Source organism: Melospiza georgiana, chromosome 6, assembly GCF_028018845.1.
Source record: "Melospiza georgiana isolate bMelGeo1 chromosome 6, bMelGeo1.pri, whole genome shotgun sequence".
NCBI lineage: Eukaryota > Metazoa > Chordata > Aves > Passeriformes > Passerellidae > Melospiza > Melospiza georgiana.
This window is the reverse complement of record NC_080435.1, coordinates 53435016-53452841: the sequence shown is the minus strand read 5'-3', so window position 1 is coordinate 53452841 and position 17826 is coordinate 53435016. Positions and strand designations below refer to the sequence as shown.

Genomic DNA, 17826 nt, shown 5'->3' with positions numbered 1-17826 from the left:
GTATTATACAGTAAATAAACAACTAGCAAGCTCAAACCATTACTAAGATGACTTTGAAAAATGTAATACAAAAGTGTCACTATTAAATAATGCCATTGTACTTGAGCATCTGGTGCTTGGAGGGCACAGAGAAGTTGTTCTTTCTCATGTCCTTTCTCCAAAGTGATTGACTCAGGAGTTGCCACAAGATACTTTTAAGCTGAATTTCAGCTTCCTTGGGGTCCTCAAGACACCAAGCTAGGCTTGCATAAAACAGACTGGGTTACTTCACAAGCTGATTCCATTACCATCCACTTCCAGACAGGCTAAAAGAATCCCTCTGGGGTAATCTCTGTATAGAGATGAGACAGCAAAGAAGCAAACAATCTGTAAAAGGGAATTAAATCTGTCCTTCCTGTAGGACTGAGATTCAACTGAGAACTGTAAGCCAATGCCACAAGTGCTACTAAAAAAAAAACAACATAACTTCTCTCTCCCCCAATTCACATTCTCACCTTGCACCATGTTTGTTCCAAGTTTAGTGCAGTACACGCATGAACTATTCTGAAAGAGAACAGAGGTTAAAAAGAAAACACATCCTTTGCCATTTGTGTTAAGTTCTGAAAACAGAAAAATCCCCACTTTTCAACTCTTGGCCTTTCCTGAAGCTGGCTCTTTTACAGTATTGGTTAGCAGCTGCTTAAAACATTCTGATGATTTATAAGCTTAGAACAAACACAAAATAACTCCTCCGCCTACACACTGAACTCAGGTTCTCTCATCTATAGTTCTATTGCTTAAAAAAGATGAGGTATCTTTCCAAGAAGATTTAGTATAAAGAAAAATAAACTGCAATGATTAACTTAGGTTACTTCCCAGTTCATCACATACTCCTGTTGCAACATCTGTTAAGTATAAGACACTTCAAAATTTAGCTAACATAGCTAAAAATCAGAATATTGTTAAGTATTTTCTCACAATATCACGATTTTAAATGGGATAGGTAGGTAATTCTATCAATTACCATTTTATTCTTAACAAATTTAAGTTTGGCACTCAAAACAATATGAGTCCAAATGTTAAAGCACTGGCTGGAGGCACAAATACAGCACAACAGGAATTATGAAAGCTGCCTTGTACATTCCTGCTTTGTACTACAAACTCAACAAGCAACCTCTTCTTATTCCAAACTGGGACTCACCCCCAAAACTCTTGTCAGCTTCCTGATGGTTATGGAAATGGGCAAAAGTCCCCCTGATATTAGATGTAATCCAAACCTCTACCTTGTGAATGAAGCCAAATTATGAACAAAATTTCTGGAAATGGAAGGTTAGTATAGCCTCACAATTATTTATATGGAAATGGATCAAATTAAATTCATTCTAACAATACTGAGTCATCATTATATTCTCAGATCTTACTAAGAAATACTTCACCATATTTTCTTCCATGCTGCAACGAAAAATAATTCTAAATATATGTACAAGAGTCAAGGAGTAATCCCATCAGTATTGTATGGAGTTCCAAATACAAGAAGAAATTGAGAAATGCTTGATGTTTCCACTGTAGAGAAATATTTAATGCAACATAATTCCTTCTCAAAATCAGTACATTAGTTGCATGCTGCTGTGAAGTATTCACTTTCATTGCTAGTAAGGTTAACTGAAAAGTTATATTTCCAAAGGAGCTTTTACAGTAGTACGGTATAACAATTGCAGTATGCCACACCTAAAGAGTCTCCCAAAAGATTATGTAACAAACATCAGAACTCACAGCTTGGGGCTATTTAACAGGTCAGTTTTCCAATACAAAAGTGCTAATATCACAGGTCCAATGAGTGGCTTTTAGATCCAATATTCTGTACATACATTACAGAAATTCTGTCCTCCTGTTTTTTTCACTGCTTCACAAGCTTGACAGACTTCATATCACTTCCCATTCATCTTCCAGATCATCAGGGTGAAGCAGAACAGAAGTGTCATTATTTTTCTGCAAACTATGGGAATGGCTAAAGGTCTTAGTCAGGCGCTGGAGCAGAGATCCAGAAGTACTGACCGCCCACAGTTCATCTAGAGGGGTCACTGCAAAGCACAAATTATCCATCTTTTAATTACAGTAGTAGCTTCCAATTCTAAAGACTGAATAAATAATATTTGGATCTGTTTTCACAATTATAGCCCGAGAAGGTTTTTACTAATGTGATAAAAACACCCTTGGTGAAACACAGTGCGTGCGGCTCTCCCTGCACACGGCCAGCTTGAGCACCATCAGCTAGAGCTCAAAGTGGACTCAAAGCAGACATCCCAACGTTTTGGACACACTGCCATGCAGAACCAACTTGCCTGTTAAACGTGAGACATTCCCAGGAATCTTTTTCCAGTAGTCTCCTGCGGGGTTCTTGTCGGTGACGCCGTAGCGGCGAGCGACGTCTCCGTTGGGGCAGCGCGCCCACACCGTCCTGGCACTCAGAGCCAGCTGGCAGGCCTGCAAACCTGCAGGGATTGCACATGAGCAGGGAAGAACCAGGCTGTCCTGCACTCCAAATACACTTGCAGAAAGTACTCTAAGAGCAGACTATAATACTTTTTATATGTTCTTACTATCAAGACTATAATAGTTTTTATATACTCTTACATGAAGCATCGATGAACAAAAAAAGGTTTTTAACTGCAGACTTGGCACTTCCTGCATCTATTGGCCATAAGGGTTATCCCAACATGGAAATAATTTGTTGTGTGGCCAGAGTCACAAGCAACATCCAATTAGAGGACCTTCATAACATGCTTTTGGAGCCCCCACTGCATGTGACTACCACATGGGGAACAAGCCAACAATTGCAATCTTAATTTGTCTAAAAATGGTTAATATTACAGACATTGTGGACTCTTGCCCTCTCTTCACAAGAGTACTCTGCAACTAAGTGCCATGAGTTAATGCAGTGACAAGTCTTTAAAAAGCAGATAGCATCAATGCACAGTTATTCAGAAGGAAACAAAATTTAGTTTTATTTAAAGGCAAGGCAAAAGTGTAATTACCTAATCCACAACATATCCAGCACACAGGATTAGTAGAAAGATGTGAGAAATAGTGTAAGGTTTTTGTTACCCACATCTAGGTAAGAAACCTCATGTGATATCACAATTAAATATAAAACCCCCCCAGCACAACAGTCTCCTTACTGCTTAGGAATTCTGCTTTAGTTTTAATTGAAAGGGAACTGTACCACTTACTAATTGAGTGGCAGCAGCCTGAAATAACACATCATAAATTCATTTAAAAAATCATATTTCTCCCAGTTAACTACTCAGTGTTTTTAAGTAAAACCAAGGTCCTCTTCAAAAAATAACCCTTATCAAACACTTGATTGAAAAAAAAAATAAGCATTACTATCTAATTTAAAAAACAACAAGAAAAAAAGAAAACCTGAATGAAACAAAACTACTGATAAAATGGCAGAAGCAACAAGGAACTGATGCATTAATTTTTACCTGGTACATGTTCCCAGTCAGTGCCTACAGGCATTTCATCTGTAATTCCAACTCGTACATGGACATTCCATTTGCTATCAATTGCCCACAACATCTGATCATTTGGACTTGAATGAATGCTGACCAAGTTGATTCCTACTGGCTATAAAAATTAAGCATAGTATTTAAACTTTGTACTACTGTATCTTTGTACTATTGTAGCATTTGTTTTTCACAGAAGTACACAAGAGCAGTAAAATATTTACCAGATACTAAAAACAGGGGAACATGTATCTGATATTTTATGTGTTACTGTACACAATTATCCATTTTCCAAGAACTTTAGCCCTTTGTAAGTGCAAAAGGAACATGAATGAATGTATCATTACTCATAGTGATATTAATATTTAAAGTTCAGTATTCAAGTCTAATAGTGTTAGTATTTACTTAACCACTGCTATTCCAATCAGATACAGTTTGAACTACAAGTTGGAAAAAGGAGCTCTTCCAATGAAATGCACAAAATGCAATATGTTCCTCTTGCCTGACAGAAAGTTTTCCTAACATTAATAAACCTGCACTTTATTTCTAAGCATATTCTAAAGCAGTACATTTCTACAGTCTGAATGTCTCCTCTTTGTAATTAAATGATGATCTGCCTTCTTTCCTGTACTCCATTCCACAGGAATACACCCATGGAACTCGCTGCAGAGCACTGCAGTACTGGAGCACCTCACCTGCAGGAGAGGATCCACACCACTACCCACTGGCAATCACAAGTGAAACACACTTCCCATTCTGCTCCCAGGCATGTCCTCACTCCACCTGCTTCTACAGAGATTTGCCTTAACTACTGTTCAAAATCAGTGGCACTGATGTAACATCATGACTTTGTAGCAAAACCTACCATCCAATCAGGTTGGATGATTGCAAATATCCTGCAAAACATGGACTTTGAATAAAACATGGTTAGTAAAGAAAAAAGAAGTTTTTCTCCACACCAGCCTAGTAAAGGCACTGCAGAAGACAGTATGATGTCTGAAGTACATCATCTCCTCACAAAGCAGCACTGCATTCTCTGCTTTAGCCTCATGGGTGTAAGCTGAAATTCCAGAGTACTAAATAGAAGAGCAAGTAGCTGTCTGTATGTATAAACCAAGGGATACAGAAGCATGATCTGCATGTATACACAAGCACACAGCCCAGTCCCAGATGGGCTTTCTGTGTACATAACAGTTACCTGCTTTGGTTCTGCTTCTAAAACTTTGGTGCCGACTTGGGCCTGACCAAGCTACAACCAAGTCTGACTTGCATCACCAAATCAATCCTGTCTATTCAGGTTTCAAGGCCCCTGACAGACAATCTTCTCATGTTTTTCCTCTCATTAGGTATTTGCCCTTTGTTGGAAGCCTGAGGCTGGTAGAGCCTTGATCAAGTGTTTACTTGTGGTCACAGTAAATTCACAAGTGGCTGCAGTTTGAACCCTTAAAAGTAAAGCCACTAATTGTCTTGAAAAGCACTGACTTCATAGAACACCACCTGCTTAGCAACTTTCAGATTGGTATTAAGCTACTGCCTTGAACAAAAATCTCAATCAACAACAACAAAAAAAAAAAACCAAAAAGAAAACAAACCAAAAAAAACCAACCCAACAAAAACCCCCCAACCCCACAACAACAAACCACACCAAAAAAACTCCAAACATCCAAAATTAACCCATCAAATGCCCAAACCACATTAAAAACAAAACACCCCAAAACCCCACACGATTCTCCCATTTGGACTTCTGCCCCTTTGCTGGAAGTGATCCTTACTCCTGAGCCAGTTTCCATTTCTCCCCTCCATTTTCCATTTGCTTCTTTCTGCAGCCCCCTTGGCTCTCACTCCCCCTGTCCCTGCCATGGGCAGTGCCTCCCTCCAGGGCAGCTCCCTGCTCCATCACAACCCTCCCCACACTCCTGCTCCTGCAGTCCCAAGTTTTCACACAAGGGAGCTGGGCAGTTATCAGCTTGTGCAGGCTGGAGTACTGCATGAACAGGAGACCTTTGCCTTTCACCTTTCTCTTTCTATTTCATTTTTAAAAATCCACTTATCTCCTTCTTACCACATTCTTCTAAATAGCCGCCTCTTTCCCAGATTTAGGACTTTCTGCCACCTTTCCCCCATGGCCTTCACACCACAGACTGGCAGTGTGTCTGTCTGTGCTCTGCAATACACTTCATGTTCCAGCCAGGGTCTGTCCCAGGGTCTGTGCCTGACACCTTGGTGGAATTTTGTTGCTGAGCTGTTGAGGTTTGTGCACCTTGCTCCCCACTCTCATATGGCAGGATCCCAAGCCTCTCTTCTACTGTCATTTGTCTAGAAGAGAATCCTCTGAGAAAGAGCTGGAGCAGGATTTCCATCCAAAAACACTTACTATTTAAACCTGCTACCTAAGCCTCTGCATTATTACAGATTTAGAGGTAGTGGAAACTAAGAAAAGCAGAGGAAACACCCAAAAGGAGAGCCACAAAAGGAGCTGTATGAATCTCAGCTAAATTGCTCCTGACACCACTGCAGGCTCAAGTGTAATCAAAGCAATTACTTCTGCTCTATTCTGCACCACCAACACATCTAAGGCACAAATGCCAATCATCAAATTCAAAATGTGTTTAAAAGCTTGGCCAAATAGTCCTCTCATTCTTTGCTTCTCTAAGTGAGCTCACTTCATCGTTCAGCTTCCCTCCCTCTCTGGGTTTCACTTCCAGCTTCTCTTCCTTCTTCAGGCTGCTCAGCTCTTTCTGACAACCTCACATCAATAAAACAATCTTCTGACTACTGCTGCAAAGGATCCAGGCAATTCCTCTACCCTCAGCTTCCTGCTGTGGAACAGCCAGGAAAGGACTCAACTGACAGGACACAGAGTGACATCATTATATACAGCAGCTTTTGGCACAAACCAGGAAATTTCTTTGGAAACAAATACAGGCAATTCTTAGAGCCTGTTGCAAAGGTTTGACTTCTGGATTATTTTTTACGCATCTACAACAAGAAGCCACTCTCATGGCCACCACAGTAAGGTGGATAAAATGAATTTTAAATTTTCTTGACATAATGAACTATTTTCTTAGAACAATCTTGCTGTTATTATCTCAGATATATCCAATTTTCACTAAGTTTTAATTACCATAAGTATGCTTTAAGTATTTTATAAGTTATATAACAAGAAAATCTCTACAGCTGCAGCTAAAGGTTAAATAGAGTTCTCTCACAGCACTAAAGAGAGATATCTCTGCAAATTCATAAATCTGCTGATAACATTTTAGAGACTGATAACCATGAAAATTGATAAATTATTTCAGCGTAGCCTTTACTTAGCTGGTTTAACTTCCAACAGCATTCATGAGATTTATACACCTTGACTGTGAAACATGTCCTATTTGCAATTTACTGGAGAATCTGGAATTTTAAAGAACCTGGCAGCAGTCTCTCAGCCTTCCTGCTCTGATACACCAAACTCTGTTTATACACTTATCCACAATATGATCAGCACTGTGAGAGATCAACCTGTGATGGATTATTCAAGGATCCAGCGCTGTTTGATAAAAAAATGCAGAACATTGTTTTTCTATTACTTGGGGTGCCAAACATTTCTAAACTCTAAAAATCTCACAAGTCTGTTTTAGCCAGTCAGATCTGAATGCAGATTCCCCATCCTGCAAACACCCCAGTCACTCCCTGTCTTTTGATATGAAGAATTTCCACCAGGAAAATGGACTGCAACACTATCAACTATGTACTTCATAAAAGCAATATACTGAGAACTATAGATATATCTGTTCTCCAATACAAATAAAAACAAAGAAAACCAGCTTGCTCCATGTCTGTTGTGAAAACAGGGTTGATAAAATGAAATAAACTTGAAGGAATCACATAACTGGCAAATGGTTAAATGATATCAGGAAATAATGTCTATGCTAAACATATTTAAGTTACCAAGTTGTCCATTAGCTTTATAATTCTGTGCAAGTTACTTCCTCTCTTTTGCAAACCACAGAGAAGTAAATTTCAGTGTAAGAATTTAACTTATTGGTAATAGTATCAAACAAAATCCAAAGTAAAAACTAACACATTTCTCCATCCAGTCTCCCCTACATACTATTCAAAAGTTCTCTTACTGGTCACAGCTGAACCCAAATGGTTAAAGTTCCCTGTCAAGGAAGAAAGGACAAGCACACGCACACGAAAAAGGCACCAGAACATTTTCCACGTCACTTTTCAGGAGCACAGAGTCCATGTACCAGCAAACCTCCATTATCTCTGTTCTGCTGCAAATATGCAGGATAAGGAAGACTAAACAGAACATTATCAGTCTGGCCAAGCCCAATCCTTTTTGTAACAGGTTGGTGGCTCCATTCAGCACCAATGTTCTCCTCTCCTTCCAAAGACAAAGCAGAAACACCTTCAGCTGGTCCAGGCCAGGCTGTCAGAAGGTCACATCAGGGATACTTCTCACACTCTTGAGTATTATGAGTGCATCAGACTAATCTATTCTCATGACTAACAGCATTCAGACCCTCCTAATAAGGATAACAAACAAAGAATGCAACTTAGAGAGACTCTCTCCCAATAAAGGCTTATTTACTTATTATTTTCTGAGGTCCATTTGAATGAAGGTTATAAAGCTCTTTCAGCATTAGCTTGCTAAATTAAGTGCCGTTTTTTTCTCTGCAGAGAAGTTCAAGGCATTACACAGGAGCAGGAAAGATGAATCTATGTTTGGCCTTCCTTGATGCCACATGTTCTTCAGGAAAGCTGGCATTAAACTGCCAGAAAGCCATAACTATTTATTGTCTGTAAAACTGGAGCATTACTTTCCTCAGAAGCCTCAGAACAGCAATAGGACCCTTTGCCCCACTTTCTGCCCTCACTGGATAAAAGGAAAAGGCCTTAGCTGGGTATTTCCAACAAAGCAGGTATCTACTGTGCTGCCTATGACTAGCACGATCTGGAAGATAAAGCAAAGCCAAGGAGGAAATCCCTTGACCTCTCCCCTTCTGTTAGCTCTAAATTTTTTATTCCAACATTTTTCCTTGCAGAAACATGAAAAAGGCAACACATGGTATCAATTCATAGAAAAGATCAAACCAAACCCATGCAACTACTCAAAATGTTCTCAACAGAACCATAAAATACTTTAAAAATACTTAATACAACTGTTCCTTAGAAGCAATTAAATAAATAAATAATTTAAATTTCATGTAACCACTTTAGAGACCATACAAACTCCAGGCCTACTCAGTTTTGCCCAACTGTATTCTGATCACACTGTTTTATAACTAAGATTATAAACTGCAATGTAGGAGATAAGCCCTCTGTAATTACCCCTACAGGTATTTTTAATAACATATTGAAGAAGTGAACTGTTAGGAAAATAAGAATTAATTATTTACAGAAATGTGGGTTAAGTAAACACTAAGTGCAAATTCCCAGGAAACAGAACATAATTTAACACTAGGTAATAAAAACCTTGTATAAGCAAACCTGAGTAACCAAGGTTTTATTTCCTTATAAATACACTTTTAATGAGCATCAGTGAAACACCCTCTGATGCAGCCTATGCCTATGAAGTGCCCCTCTTTAGTTTTTGAAACTTAAATACCTTATCAAGGACAGAAAGCATTTTTGGGGGATTACAGGGAAGGGTCTTCAAGGTCCTAATTCAAGGTCAAAGGGTCTGATGTCCAGCAGATACCCCAGGGTGTCTCCTTACTCTGTGCTACCACAGCTCATACCTGCTAAATCATGATGATCATCCTCTACCCATGAATTTTTACACCATGGTGCTTTTATTTTTGAATAGAACAACTCTGAAAAATGGCCAAAACTTTATGATAGTTGCGGTTAGTTTATTTGCCCAACTGAATGTTAAATATAATTCTTCATCTCTCTGAAGAATAATTAAATATCTAATTCTGTGTTAACTAACGAAAACATGGGAATATTGGAAGAGTTTGCAGGTATGGGGAAGTTCCAAATAATAACCAAATTGAAGTATGAAAACTGAAGGTTCTCTCAACTGAAGGTTCTTCTCTCAATTGATGTTTTAAATGTAAGTCAGTCTTGTGAAAAAGCAAATGCACCACCTGGAGATCACACTTTAGAAGGACACAGGAGGACTGCCCACTGAATTTTCTGGCTGTACTGCTTGTTGGGCACTTTCTGTGACCTGAAGCTTCTGGTGCTGATAACAATTGTTATCTCCCAGGCCAGGCCACGCGCCGCTTTTCTGAACACAGTGATAGCTGGGCCCTAAAACAACATCAGAGGGCTAAAACTCCAAAGCAGCAAACTACACTGAAATACAGAGACAGCAGTTTTCTTAACTAGCAACAAGGAGGGAGATAATAAGCACTACACTCAGCAATGGAATCAGCATGAGGCAACTCCAGAACAAATGTTGAAATTGTATTTTTTTCAGCCTCTAAAAGCACCTTTTATGTAACTTACAATTACTTAAGATAGGCATGCCTGTGAAGAATAGCATAGACTTGAACTTAAACATTATGGCATTCTAAATCAGCTAAACAAAAGGCACAGCTGCAGAAGCTTTGATCTCCTGCACTTATTTGCAACCCACCTTGAGACAGCTGCTCTTACTACTGCCAAACAACTTTTCTCTACATCATCTTGAAAAGTGCAGTCCTCCAGGAAAATCATCTCCCTATTAATGTCTTCAGAGGCCTCACATGAGTGCAGATACACAGAACAACAGACTACAGTTAGTCTGGTCTAGAGAGAACCAGGCCTAATGACTGTATTACTTCTCCAACCTATGCAGACTTTGGTTAATTAAAGATACTTCCTCTGAATCTTATCTTAGCACTCCAAAGCAGAACTCATGGTAACTCAGAAGATGTCTGTGCAATGGCTGAGAAACACAAACTGGTCTGTGCTAGTGAAAACTACTGCACCTGGAAAAAACAAACATGTGAATACTGAATTGGAAAGAACAGAGACTTCCATGACAAGGATGGTTCAGAAGTAGATGATGATTCTGAAGTAAAAACTATAAAGCATTTTCAACAGAAAAATTTCCTTCCCCTCAAAATATTCAGTTCTTGAAGATCATTTCAAACAAACCCTTCCTGCATTTCAGCTTAATGGCAAAATCTGATCTTGAGGACTGCTCACCACTTCCTCCTCTAAGTACCACTAAATGCAGAACTGGCCTTAATAACAACAGAAATCTCACTTAGAAATGCAAAAGCAAGGCAGATGCAGAACAAAGTCCCCAGATCCAAAATAAGTGTTCTGTAAGGTAAGCAGAATTTTATCTAAATAAAGGAAACAAAAGAAAGATGATGACAACCATTTCTAACAAGTCAACACTCATCTGTAAGGCACAACCAACTCTTTACCTTTTCTAGACGTATGTTCAGTGTGAGGTATTGAAAAGAACTTAAATCTATCCTGTAGTGATTTTTCAGAATTACAGATAATTTGCCTAGATTTAAATGGCATTTTTAGAGTACCATTTCCTTCATAGTTTTAATAATTTTTGAATGACTGTGAAAGCATGAAAAGCCTTAATTTATTTTTTGAAGTCTCTGTGCAAGAAAAAAAGAGCTCCTCCTACATCAATAAGAATTTCTACTACCTATAAGAATTTCTCTTGCCTATGACACCAAGTTTAAAGTACAGTGACACAATTACCAGGCTGTTTATGGGAAGAGCAGTAAATCAAAAGCTTCTCTAACTTGAAGCACACAAAATGCAAGAGACACTTTTATGGCAAACTAAGTCAAGCAGTGCTCATCTGCTGAGAACTACAAATGATCATCTAAAGCTTTATCCAGCAACCAAATGTTTCCCTAAACAAATCTCTTGTACTTTGTAGCTCAGACAAGCTATGAGAATATTTAAACAGACCTCTGGATTTAATAGTATCACTTTTTCAATTCTATTCTCTATGAAATGTGGTTACAAATTAACAAAGAGCAGCAATTAAAGAAGTGACAATAAAATGTCTCAATCTATTTTTAGAGTAAGACTGAATATTTACAATGACTAGATGATTAGTCACTCATTACAAATATTTGTTCTGTTTCCTTTAATTTGGTCAGATAAAGTTGTTTATCTGATAGATGCCTTGATGTAAATCTGAGAAGGTTTTAAGGCCAGTTTTTAAACTGTGGGAAGCAAGAGATTCTCAAGATCAGATTTTGTCTCAGCATCTTTTTCAGAAGGTACCAGAAATCAAAGCTGAAATGTTCAAAGAATTATTTTCAAAGAGTTCAACTTGGTGGGACCTTTGAAAGCAATTTAAAGACTTTCACCTTTTGATCAAGCTCTACCCTTTAATAATCTAAATTAGTCTTACAGTCTGTACTAATTTTCTATTTTATTTTTAGTTATTTTTCCTTTAGATATTGGAAAGGCATTAAATCATAATAAAGCTACAAACAAATAAAAAGATACTCTATATTATTTATATTTCCTGCCTTTTTTTAAATTAAATATTTATGTATGTAAAAATATGGGTGTATTTTGAGACATGTTGCAACAGATGATAGTTTTGTCCTGCATGTTAACAACAGAGTGGAAAAACATTTTCTATTTCCTGGTCTAAATTTCATCAAAGCATTTTGATTTGTTTTGTCAATGTCCTTGAAACAGCTTTCAAAAAGCAGCTTAACTACATAATTATTTTACTTCTAAGACTGCAGAACCAAATTGATGAATCACAGAAACCAGCTATATATAAACTACTACTGCTCAAGATACTCTAATGATGTTATCAACCACTTCTGAAGTACTGGATAAAATAAAAAAGAAGGAGGGCAGAGAACAAATAATGTTTTCTTCATCTCAAGAGATGCTTCAGTAAGGAGGTACAGAGAGAAGAGGTACAAATGAGAATGGGTTTAGCCTTGATTTAAGAAAAAAATACAGCATCACAAAGTCAAAGACTGAAATTATATTCAGTCATTTTAGCATGAGCAAAATCTCATCAAAACTGCAGTTTCTGAATACCTTTGTGAAGTTCTGCAAAGACGAATACTGTGCAACTGCAGCACTGCTTTAAGGAGAAGTGACACCATAAAAGCAGAATCTGCAGCTGCTCCCAAGCTGCTCCTGAGTCATGAGATCTGGGACAGCCAAGTCATATTGGCTCTGACATTTACTAGGGAATGAAATATCCATAGCTGGTTTTAAATTACGTTATTTGAGAGTGTTCCTGTACTTGAAGCAAGTGAAAAGCAGTTTTGATTTCCTTCTTCAAACAGAAAATGGCTGAATCATTCACAAATACTTCTTACAGTATTCCTGTTGTTCTGAACATAAGAGCAAAGCAGCATGAACTGTGTCAAAGTCAATTAAGAGGCAGAACAGTAAGGTGTTCCTAATAAGCAAATATTGTTCACTTAATAGTTCACTCTTCAGACATTATGATGTATTTGGAAATACTTTTAAAGTTCACATATTTTCTCATTTTGCATTAAGCCTCTGCAAAAGCATGAATGGCTGCTCATTTAATGACTTGTTTTAACATGCTGGAATTGTCTCAAAACAAGTACGTAACCCATGAGTGTTCATCATCTCTGCAAGCAATGTCTGAATTCTTGCCTCTTTATACTGACCCATTAAATCTGCCATGTCAGGAGTTGGCAAGATAAGAGGAAAGGGAATGACACTGCTCTGGGTATCAGAAGGTTATAATTTTTGGAAGGCAACATCATCCAGCTTTGTTGATAAGATTATGGGAAATAATTTGATTTTCAACCTTGTCCACTTTCTACTTAAGGAAGTCACTGCCAAATCATGAGCCTCAGCAAATCCCAATTCTTGTAAACACCTTTGTATTGAGTAATTTAATCTACTTCAGTGGAGAAGCAGAGAACCACTTAGTACAGAGAAAACAGTATCAGCATAGAGAAACAGCTTTTTGGGCTATTCTTCTGGATAGACCTTTGGTAAGAAGACAGTACACAAGTTTAATTCTCTGTCTCTTGGCAAAGTCAGTTTAAATGGAATGTTTCTTCCTCTATTTTTTAAAGAATACTGCCTTTGTGGGAGACATCATCACTGACACCTTCAGTCTCATCTTGTTCCTGCCCTACTCCCTTGCTAGCAGGGACAAGGTGTTACATCACAAAGATCCACTTGCAGCACACCAAGAACCAGCTCTGGAACCAAGTCCTTTCTGCAACTGATACTGGCACCTATTTATCAGTCTGCCTTGCTATCCTGCAAAACAAGGTACCATTTCTCCAGAACCACATTACAAAATGTACAGAATTAGTCATCTAACCAATGCTGTGCTAATTGATGGGATGCCTATCTGCAGTTTTCATTTCCCTGTTCCCCTGCCCTTCTTTGCTGTTACACCCAGAGATACACATGAGCCAACAACTGGCTGATGAGAGATAAGCAGAACTAAAAGCAAATGATGTAAAAACCAAATAAATGATTGCAACTCCACTGCCACAGATTTACTTCTATTTCTTAATGTGTACTTTCGAAAGTATCACACATTTCAAAATCTTTAAGAGAAATGCTGCAACATCACAGAATGTCCATCAAGTATGCAAACACATCCAGTGTTACTGGGCTAGACCAGCAGACAGTTCAGTTCAAGCCATTTTGTGCCAAGGAGTAAAGAATGAAATCAGTAGTCAGAGGTCAGCTCCATTACAGCAGTTCCAACCCACAACAGAAATTACTCCCATTTCACAGATTAACTTGCAAAGTATTAGAGCAGCAATGAAAGCAAGCACTGTGGTTAAAGAGGGATTTAAAAAGAAAACAACCAAAACCCAAACAACAAACAGACACTGGAGAAACAGATTTTGTCAGTTTTCTGTATTTTTCAAATGTGCTTCCAGGTGACTTTAGGTGGCTTCTTTCAGCTCTGACCCTCCCAGCTGGCAGGTAGAAAGGATATAAACTTTTCCCATTCTAGTAACAAGGGAAAAGAGCTGCAATTGTACTGCATGCTTACAAAGCACTGCATGACCAGCAAAGTCATGAATTCAGGCCCAGCACCCTAACAAGCATCCCAGACTCACAAGGGTGAGGATAAAGGAAGAGGGAGGCAGGCATTCAGCCCCATGCCACTTGAGCAGAGCCTTCCCACACCCTCTGCTGTGTGCTGTTTGTCCATCCAGCCTTGCTTAGCACACAGAGGGTTCTCAGCATAGCTCAATTCTATACTATAAAACCTGGCTCTGCTGTTTCCCATGAATTCTAAAATGACTGTTTTATTGTTTAGCATAGAGCGAAACCACTGGGTTACAAAGAATTGCAATCAACATTTTACCTGTATGGGTGGCTCAATCATTATCCAGGCAGGAAGCATCAAACTTGGGTTAAGAGGTTGAGTTCCCACACGGAAATAAATGCCACCATTGGTGTCACAGGCCCAAACATGCTGATTTCCACAGGTCAAGCTGATCAGCTTTACACCACCTAATAACAAAGAGATTATCAGCAACCTGGCATTTTCCCTTCAAATTCAGCTAACAATCATAACTTGTATTTAGACTTCATTGTATTAAACAAGCTTTAGTCACATAAAAATGATTAGAAGTTAATACAACTTGTGGGAGAATAAAAAAAGTTGCTGGATACAATGAACAAAACCAACAGGTAGTACATATGTGAGAAATTTCTCCTCTAAACCTAAATGTTTTAGTCATAGGAGAGTGCAATTTCTAAAGCACATTATAAATACTCTATTCCAATAACCAAATTCAAGCAGGGAACCATTCCATGACAAATGTTATCAGTGCCTAGACAAACTTTCACATGACCTAATGTGAACTCTTCTCTGTAGCTGGCCATGCTTGGAGACTTTTAAAGGTGTCAATCTGATAATACACTCAGCAAAGAACATTCCTAACAGCAGCAGCATTTCAAAAATATGAGAGCATATGGGTTATGCATTTCAGTGTTAACATACCAGTGTCACATCTGTAAATAAAGGAACTCATTTTCAAATGGATTTATATTCACCACTGTACATATTTATTACACCAATCTCAAATGTGCAGCAGTATTTTAACCCTGTCAGCATCATCAAAACAAAGCTGCCAAATAAGTGTGTGTTGGAATTTTGATGTGGTCTGTGTTTGGGTTTAGTCTAAATTCCTGCAAAGACAGTAGAGATGCAAACCTGGTATTTTAGACTAAAAAGAACTGCTAGTTAACTGTCTACTGAAACTCTTACTCTTTCAAAATAACTTTAAAATAGCCACACAACGTAATGTATCTAACATTTGATTTCCTTTTTTCACCCCATGTTGGAGAAAACAAAGCTAAGTCATGGAAAACAAGTTCCAAAGAAAGTGGGACCCAAGCAGTACAGATCCACTACAGAAGGAATGCTCTGGTCAGACTCCAAACTAAAGGCTCTAAAAATAGGCCTTGCTGGTTGACTGAACATGCCAGTGCTGCTTGGGATATCCCATTCTTGGTAACAGCTCTGTTTTCAGGGATGTGAAATTTGGCAACAAATCCTTGTAAAGTGCATCAGACACAGCATTCCTTAAAGAGAGGCTTGGAATTTTATCCCACAGAGTGCAAGTTCGAAGTATTTATTGCTGCAGAATGCAATATTCCCAATTGTAAGGGCTTGCTGGGGAAAAGAACAGAAAACAACAGCACAACAGAGCTTTATCTTTTAATTATCTGTGGTGAACAGATCTCATTAACCAGAATTATTTAATTTTCTGGATCACAGGAATAGAAATCAATCTATCTCACCCAAAAATTTCTTTTAACAGACAGCTTCATATAAAAACCAAAATGTCAAACAAAAACTCCAACTGCTTGGGATGAGAACATCTATAGTAATTTTCTTATGTAGGCAGAGACTTGACTTTGAGCTGCAAAGCCAAAATCTTACTTAAAACCTTGTTATTCCTTCTAATAAAGTATGCCTCAAAGGCTTTGTCACATGATACCTCAGCTGTCCAAGTGTTCTGATCCAGACAAGCATCAGGCACTCAAAGCTGGAATCACATATCACCTACCCAGCAGAGCTGGTATTATTTACGTCTACAGTACAATTTGATATTCAAAAACACAGCCCTTATGTAAATGTTTTGGGGTTTCTCCCTCCTCCCACCTACCATTTGTATCTTGGGACAAGGTCATGTTAACCACACTCACCAACTGTTTTAGAGCAAGTAGCATGAACCAGCAGCATTGTTTATTGTTCAAACCTAAAGGTCATTCTACTGTGTTTAGAAACCTTGATAGTGATAGTGGAATGCTAATCAAAATAATCTACTGGGTGCTACTCCCAGAACATACTGCAAAAGGCAAGATACTACCAACATCATAAGAGTATTTCAACCTAATGCTGGTAAACCCCATCACTTCCATACAGAATTCTGAACTGCACTTTACAGAAAGTTGCTCCCACCCTGCCTGCCCTCTGCAGTCACAGGCCTCATGTTTCTGGAGTAAACTTAAACATACACTTGACACAATAACAATAGCTGTCCCATTGCTTCAGCCCCATTAGAACAAATAAAGGCTTTTCTATTATAGCCATGGATATGCACTTGTCAAGCTGTGATGTACCACATGCAATTAAATGGAGAAAAAATGCCTAAAACATTTTCACATTTCAGTGCTAACCCACAGTGACAGGTACAGAGGAGTGTTTGAGTATTTCCTGACCTCAAATCTCTACTATGCCACCACCATGTGCCAGAGCTGACAGAACAGCTGAATGTAAAGGCTGAATTTCAGAACCGCTGAAGTTCACAGGCCAGGTATTACAGGCAGCTAACACCAATTACACTGATTTCCTATATGAATTCTTCTGAGATTTTCAGACAATGACTAGAAGTTACTTATTTTTTCAGTTAAACAATTACTGTCTAAACTGCTAGAAAGCAGTGGTTCATGAGAAGAGTTTCAAACCACACTAAGGATCATGAGAAGGACAAAGTGGCCAAATTTATCCTGTAGGTCAGTAAAAAAGCATCAGTGTTTAAAGTATGGTGATTTGGAACCAAATAATCAGGTCTGAAAAATAACTGGTGTACAACTGAAAAACAAGTTAATTTTAAAAGACACAGTTTATAATTTTTCCATTAAATATTATAAACTATACACTAAAATTGTACATGAAGCTTAAACTCTGTCAGCTGTCTGCCTTTCCTTAAACCTTAAGTTAAAACTGCTTGTCTGTTATCAGACCAGTCATGAACACTGCCATCAAAAATGGAAATATTGCAAACCAGTTGAATTATTTTTAAAATGGTGAGAGAATGGTGCACAGTCTCAATTTCCTTTCTCTTCACCTGAAAGAGGTGTGCAGATTAGCACAAATATAAGAATGTTCTAACAGTCAGAGTATTAAACAAATAAATCTGATGAGAGT

General features: G+C 38.2%; 1 protein-coding gene across 3 annotated transcripts in view; it reads right to left on the bottom strand.

Annotated features, from left to right (window-relative positions):
- Positions 1–1536: 1536 nt before the first annotated feature.
- The window catches only part of TECPR2 (tectonin beta-propeller repeat containing 2), a 41047-nt gene continuing 24757 nt past the window's right edge, over positions 1537–17826 (bottom strand). For all 3 annotated transcript variants that reach the window (XM_058026015.1, XM_058026017.1, XM_058026016.1), the window contains 4 exons: positions 14749–14897; positions 3468–3609; positions 2322–2471; positions 1537–2060 (listed from right to left, as the gene is read on the bottom strand). In XM_058026015.1, coding sequence (XP_057881998.1) covers positions 1903–2060; positions 2322–2471; positions 3468–3609; positions 14749–14897 — 599 coding nt within the window. In that variant the 3' untranslated portion in view covers positions 1537–1902. The remainder of the gene's footprint in view (positions 2061–2321; positions 2472–3467; positions 3610–14748; positions 14898–17826) is intronic.